The sequence below is a fragment of the Beauveria bassiana genome (assembly GCF_000280675.1).
Source record: "Beauveria bassiana ARSEF 2860 unplaced genomic scaffold BBA_S00002, whole genome shotgun sequence".
Lineage (NCBI taxonomy): Eukaryota > Fungi > Ascomycota > Sordariomycetes > Hypocreales > Cordycipitaceae > Beauveria > Beauveria bassiana.
In genome coordinates this window covers 96,481-103,409 of record NW_007930837.1, presented here as the reverse complement: position 1 = coordinate 103,409, position 6,929 = coordinate 96,481, and the positions used below count along the sequence as shown (strand labels likewise).

The window sequence follows — 6,929 nt, the reverse complement described above, 5'->3', positions numbered from 1 at the left end:
GTGGATGCGCCGAGGCCAGTTTCTACGACAGAAGCGCCGTCTCCTACCGAGGCACATGTCAACAAGCCGACACTCGCTCTAATGACGACTGAACATTTCGTTACAGCCCTAATCTGCTCTCATGGTGGCCGTCTACGTGGCGTCATATTCTGCAAGACCGTATCGGCCGCTAGGGCGCGGAAGGCTGCGAAAGGATGCACCGCGGCTGCTGGGGCATTCGAGCCATTGGCACGAGGTCCCCCTAAATCCTACGACATAATACAGACATTTTTATACATGATGCCAGTATACAGTATAATACAATTCCTCAGGGAGGCCTTATTCTAGAAATCAAGATTGTAGAGCGAAAAGCTAGGCCTTGGGCTGCTATGGAGCAGCTTATGCGCTATGCCAGTAACAATCCGACGCTGTGACAAGACACCCACTAGAGTGTCGCACGAGAGCCTGAATGGTGTTTTCCCCAAATCTTAGCCAAGCAGTGGTTTGTATTGTGTGCGCAGCTTTCTCGTGCTAGGGCCGCGCAAGAGCGTTGTCCTTGAGCAAGGCTAGAGTTTTCCTGCAAATCCAACCAATCGGTGTCATGTGGTGTGTGCATTCTCTCATACGAAAGCCTTCGTGAGAGAGCTTTCGCACTTGAGCCAGGTTTCCGTGAACTCGGCTTACATTCAGAGCACTTTAGATCTCGAGTGCTGGGATCAAAAAAAAAATTGCCTTCAGGGCGTTCCGGATCTCCTAGAGTCTAAAAATACATCTGGAGTGCCCCAATGCTCGAGAATTCCAGACTCTACCCTCTATACTTGTTTACTGGCACATCCCATCCCGGATGGGAATGCCGGGCATGAGTTGTTTTGGCCATAGACCTCAGAGAAATTATGTTGAATTAGAATATTACTGCACGCTGGCCATGGTTTGACTTAAAATGAGAAACAATGATGCCAGGATAACGCAGTCTACGTTTTAGACCCAGACCGACCTAGACGCCGGCGCGCAAGATATTCTGCCTATGGCTAGGGCATACGATGGTCATCTGCCATCATAGCTGGCACACAGAGAACATACGTAGCAGAGAACAGTTTCAGTACGGTAACTATACGATATTTATCTTGGAGCTTTGTCGGCTCTTGCGTCCGCTGTATCTATATTTTCAGGAGGCAAAGGCCAGGCCCTGTCAATTGATCTGAAAACATACGTCTGGCCTTTGCGGCGCAGCAGAATATACACATCAGCGTTGTAATTGCGATGCACCTCGAAACCGCTTTGCACATGGTCGGCTTTTTGAGGAAAGGGTTTTCAAATTTTCTGATGGGGAGCAATGCGCCACACCATGCTCAAGGTTTTCAGTATGTCATGATAGACGACTGCTTTTCGATCCGTAACCTCTTCACTCGGAAGAATAGATACACTTTGAACAGTGCTGCATCGCCGCTCTTGAGTTGTTCGTCTGGGTCTTTCTCCCGGCGTTGACAAAACTTGTTGTATCGACAGTCAGCTTCGTGCCATCAACTTTCTCGCTTTGTCGCGCGCGGTGCCAGTCTCGCGGTCATCTTACATGATCCATCTGGCCTCCTCTACTTTTTTTGGCCGCTTTGTTCTTTACACTGTGATCGGCCAACACTTCGAAATTGCTTATACAGCTCATCTTCCGATAGCTCTGTATAAGGATTCTGCTCCGGCTAAGACGTGGCTGGGTCGCTGGAGGATGGCGTGCTAGACGGCCCAATGCCCTTTTGGAAGGCTAATGCCAGTTCACGGGGTTACTGGTCTGTCGTTGCAGGGCCATTGCCTGCCGCATGTTGTATTTTGTCCCAGTTTGCTTTCGAGGACCCCTGCGCAATGCAGCTTCTCTTTTGGCGTCTGATACTCAAGCGTTGCATAGCCCGCCTCGCTTGAAGGTTTGGGATGCTTGCTTGGGCCAACATCAACTTCGACATGGCTTTGGATGGTTTCGAATAGGTCTTTGCGCGAAAGCGAGAATAACGAATCGACGAGTTGTGGTGCAAAACAGTGAGTGAATGGTGAATAACTCATAGAGCATGAGGAATGGACAATGGACAAACCAATGCTTGAATTCTTGCTTTGGCAATGAGATAGAGGGCAGCGTGCGGAACATGGCTCTTGGCCTACTTATAGACGAAGAGTCAACGGAAGGCGTGCGGTTCTGGAGCAAGACACGTGCAGCTGATCACTACCGCTCCATTTCCTTGCCTGGGCTCGCTTCGCTCTCGAGTGATTGGCGTTGCTCTGCTTCTTCATTATTACTGGATTCCGTTTCGTTTTATTCAACTCATTGGTGCCTTTCTGCTCACTGATGACAGAACTGATGTGTAGCTGGCGGTGTGTACAGCTGCTCATAGCACTCAGGAAGTATAGCCTTCCGATTAAATTTGCAATACGCAACTACATTCGGATATGTACTTCGCGCGTCTGTCAGAGGGGTAAACAGACGTGTCAAGGACAGGGAATGCATTCAAGAACAAGATCGCTTGAAGAAGGGGAGTGTCCCATTTCAGTGCACATCATGAAAATAATATGTGTATCAATATCAGTATAAAGCGGTGGTGAGTAAATCTGAGTCAGTCCCTAACTTCTATGCCAGGTACTGAGCTGGGCGTGTGCCATTGGGGACCTGTTAAGGACACCGCCACTTTAGCTGTGAGCACCACTTTACCTAAGCATCCACCACGGCTGCACCGCCCCAATATCGAGCTCTCAGCATGGTGTGCGGCTCAGCCTGATGCATGCTACGGCTCAGAGAATTAGAGCGAGGCCGGGCCGTGACAGGCTGTCTGCCTGGCACGAAGACAGCCAGTATCACGCATGTAAAACAATCCTCTAGCAGCCCCTAGATGCTTGCCTATTTAGGCAAGCACTGAGCTAATAGTGACACCGGTGGCTGCTTTATTGGTTGCCACCTTAGCCCCACCAAGGGACAACTAGCATGCCCCAGTGTCAACCGGAAAGTGGCTTAGCCTAACCGGTTAGGTGACAAAATTTATTGCTTCGTCAATAAGTACGCTATTGGTATTTTATATCATGAGAAAGAATATCTCGAAATCTCGCTGCAGTAGGGTCGGCGGGCCGCCATTGAGGAGGGCGTGAGGAGGGCGGGAGCTTCGCTGTCACGGTAGAATGTGAAGGAGATCTATCAAAGATGGGTGGTCAGCTTTCGTTTGCCTGCGGCTTCCCACGGTGCGCGTGCGCGCGCGGGGGGGGCAACGTTCGATGGACAATACATCTTGCGCCAGATTTGGAGATGGGGATCGGGGGGTGATTCATACCAAGTCCAGGAGCAGCGAGAGAGCGATTCCTCGCAGGACTCGCTTCCGCGTAGCTGGGTCAACTGTAGCTGCCATGGTGGATAATGATGCCAGGCACTATAAGGTAAGTAGATTAGCTGAATGTGGCGGACAGGAGATTCATGCGAAAGCGAGAAACACAATGCTCTAGCTGGTGCAAGAACAAGAAAGAATTTCCAGAATCGAATACAATGTAGAAACAAAACGCGCCAGGTAGACAGCTAATTAGAAAAGAGTTCAGGCCGAGCCGGGAGCTTGGGAACCTGGTGCATCAGGAGCTCGACACTAATAGTAACAGCACCAGAGAGCCGGCGGCGCTGGGATGCGTGCGTGCTGGGTCTGCGTTTCGAACTACAATACGGCCACGGTGGCAGTAAAGCAAAAGTTTAATTTGATATTTTAATTACACACTGACGGCCATCAGGCAGCTAAGACGACAAAAAGCAACAAAATAATAGGCCGGCCGCGTTCTTTCGCGTGGCGTCCCCCGGTATCTTGTCCATCTGATCCACCAAGCCAACCTCCTGCTAGTAGTGCCCGGCACCAGTAGATCTGGGGTTGCTAAGCACACTGTCGAGCTGCGATTTCGTGGGAGCAGGGAAAAACGAGGATGGGCTGCTTCTCCATACTGGCAGACAACTGGTGTGCTGAGACGCGTTGCTGCTGGTAACGTTACTGGTACTGGCAGACAAGACGGCCTGGAGAGCGTGCTGGGCTGGAGTGCCAGTGCCAGCAAAGACTGTATCCTGCGTGTCGCCGTCACGACGCACCACATCGTGCCCTTTGGCGATAAGGCGACCTCGAAAGAGTTGCAGCTCCATACTTTCAGACGTACCATCTGGAGACGTCATTCTGAGGCCTAAATAAAAGTCCATCGCCACAGTCATCGGCGCAACGAGCAGGTCAGGCTGCGACGTGCAGCTGAGGGCTGAGTCCAGTCCGCGGCAGATCTTGGATGCCAGCTGACGCCCATCGCGGTACTGCTCTGGGTCAACCTGTAGGCTTGTTGTTGGTCGTGTCGGCCATAGATCAGCAACAAGGTCCGGCATGGGTTGGTGGACAATGTCACACAAGTTTTCGATGCAGCGGTGGAACAACATCTGGGACATCCAGTAGTACAAGTGTGTAAAGGCCGACAGCTCGTCATGAAACGCATAAACGACGGGGGCCGACGAAGACGTGGTGGTATTAAAGGAATAAAACTCTTCTGTACAGCCCACGGCCTTTCTCAGCCACGCCATGAAATGCCTTTCCAACATGCCGCAGCTTTGAAGCAGACCTTGGGCCTTGTCTCGCCGCTCCATGCTTGGGTGCTGGGGAATCAAGTCGTCCGTTTGCGTAAGCAGAGGCGGCAGGCGTAGTATGACATCGAACAATGTGTCGAGAGAAGACTTGCGGTGGTTGGTCCACGGTACTTCCATCCACTCTGGTCCAGACAAAAAAGTCTCCTTGCGGTTCAGTAAGGCCAAGCATACCTCAAAAGTAGGTCAGCACTGTCCTAAAACCATCTGTAAAAAGAATAAAAAAGATCTACAGTGGAAACCCCACCCAACCCCCCCTCTCCTCCCCCTACCACAAAAAAAAACTTACAGCTATGGGGCGATAGACGCGAACAAAGAATTGGTGATGGGGCGACAAAGTAAAGTTGGCGGCCCCGAGCCTCTGCACGATCAAATCGGTTGCGATGCGCCAGCTGGTATTGGGCGAGGACTGCTATACAGGGAAATGAATCAGGTGGGACTAGATACGCGCCCGTAAGAGGGTTGTAAGCAAAACAAACCTCGTAGAGAAGATCACAGTAGCTATCTGTCGACTGAGAGCCACCCTGGATACCGTGGTGGCAGAGCAGACACTGGCCGCTGATCCAGTGCGGAGCACTGGCCGCGGCGGCGTTGACATGAGCATTATGATGCAGCTCAAGCGGTGAATACTGCGGGAGGGCGATTCCAAGATCTTGGTTGTCTTGGTAATCTTGGTTTTCAATAGGAATTTCTGGAGAGTGGACAATGGTATGCAGGCTGGTGTGCAGCGCGGCGATGAGCGGCGAGCAGCCGTTGCTGCTGCCGGACAGGTCTAGACGGTGGTCCCAGGCCGATTTTTGTATTATGACGCCTGCCAGTAACTTGGGTGGTGATTGCGAGTCATTGTCCCGCTCAATCACTGGCCGTGGAAACTTGGCTATTTGTTTCTTGCGTGGTGCGACGCGCTTTGGATGCGAAGCAACCCGGCCCCTGCCTGCTGGGGTGCCCGTGATGAAGACCGTCCCACGGTCGTACCCTTCGCATTCTCGTCCCCTGCTGACACACTTGCGGCAATGTGGGCGTTCGTTGGTGCACTGAGATTTTGGACTGTTAGCTGTAGAACCCCTAGGGGAGCGTTGAGCACAGAGTGTGAATCGCGAAGGAAGACTGTTGGGGGATGGCAAGATCTTACCGGGACCCTGTGCCGGCGACAGGTTTCGCAGCCTTTGTACTTGCCCGGCACGCCTACCATGACCGATGAATCAGTCGCTGCAGTGTTGCGTTGGCCAATTTCGCTGTAGAGAGAGGGTATAAAATGACAAGCTATTTTTTGCCTGATATATAGCGTTGTAGTTCCAAACTGGACTACGAGTTGGATCATGAAAGCGGCAATGTGCGACAGCTGAGTGTCAGCTATATATGTATGCAACTTGTATGCGGTGCAGCGCCGCGCGGGGGCCTCCCAATAGCGACGAGCGAGCGGTAGTGGTGACAATGTATATGGAGACCCCGCACGAGATATGCCTTGATGGTGGCCCAGAGGCACACTATCCAGGATGAGCTAGAATATCTACCAGAACAGGACTATAAACGGGAATGATAACTCCGGGACCCGGGTTTTTGTGCAAACCACGACGAATTGTTGCCACGATGCCGACAGCACCACGACGATAAACCACAAGATTAGGCATTAGATCAGCAATAGCGTTATGTTGAATGGATTGACTTTGTCTGGAACATCTTGTCTCTAGGCGTCTAATGTATAGGCAGTCTACTGACACTATGGTGGCGACTTTCTCTATAAAAGGGCGTAGGTGACGGACGCAGTTCTTTAACTGCCGAAAGAGCATAGTTTTGTCGGCAAACGCCTTGTCTCTCCTTTTTCTTTTATAGCATCTGTGTTCATGCTTTTCCGAAGGTATGCGCGCAAGATGACGTGTGAACAATATATGTGGGATAACACGATCGCCCAGGTTGGTCAGTAGCCGACAGTGAGGTACAGTTATATGAGAAAAATTTGGCGTTTGATGAGCGGCTGAGAGGTAGATTCGGCAGAGTACCGATGATCCTTTTCGTGCGGCGCACAAGTGTCTGAGATATTGCCGCAAAACACACATGAAATGGTACGTATGACAAAATGGAAGCACAGGTATGACAGCAATACATTTTCGGACGTCAAATATATGGTGTGATTCATCATGGAGTCGCCAAATACAGGGATGGAATGATATTTCATGATGTCATCACGGGAGAACGTTACAAAGTGCGCCACTGAAGAACACTAGGCCACGGCCCGTAGGCACGTCACTAAACGTGACAAGATCTTCGTAGAGTGGATGCAAACCCATTCCTGCGAGCCATGCAATTTGTTCATCATATTTGAAGAAAGGGG

At 51.1% G+C, this 6,929-nt stretch overlaps 2 protein-coding genes across 2 annotated transcripts; both read right to left on the bottom strand.

The window, feature by feature from the left end:
- Positions 1 to 3,031: 3,031 nt before the first annotated feature.
- BBA_00711 (uncharacterized protein) lies at positions 3,032 to 3,353 on the bottom strand (the record flags this gene model as incomplete). Its single annotated transcript, XM_008595808.1, has 2 exons — positions 3,032 to 3,142; positions 3,279 to 3,353. The coding sequence occupies 2 exons, from the start codon at positions 3,351 to 3,353 to the stop codon at positions 3,032 to 3,034; spliced, it is 186 nt and encodes a 61-aa protein (XP_008594030.1).
- Positions 3,354 to 3,823: 470 nt separating this feature from the next.
- On the bottom strand, positions 3,824 to 5,789 carry BBA_00710 (C6 zinc finger domain-containing protein; the record flags this gene model as incomplete). The annotated part of the gene is made up of 4 exons (XM_008595807.1): positions 3,824 to 4,771; positions 4,887 to 5,009; positions 5,077 to 5,631; positions 5,730 to 5,789. 4 exons carry the CDS (start codon positions 5,787 to 5,789, stop codon positions 3,824 to 3,826), a joined length of 1,686 nt encoding a protein of 561 aa, XP_008594029.1.
- Positions 5,790 to 6,929: the final 1,140 nt, after the last annotated feature.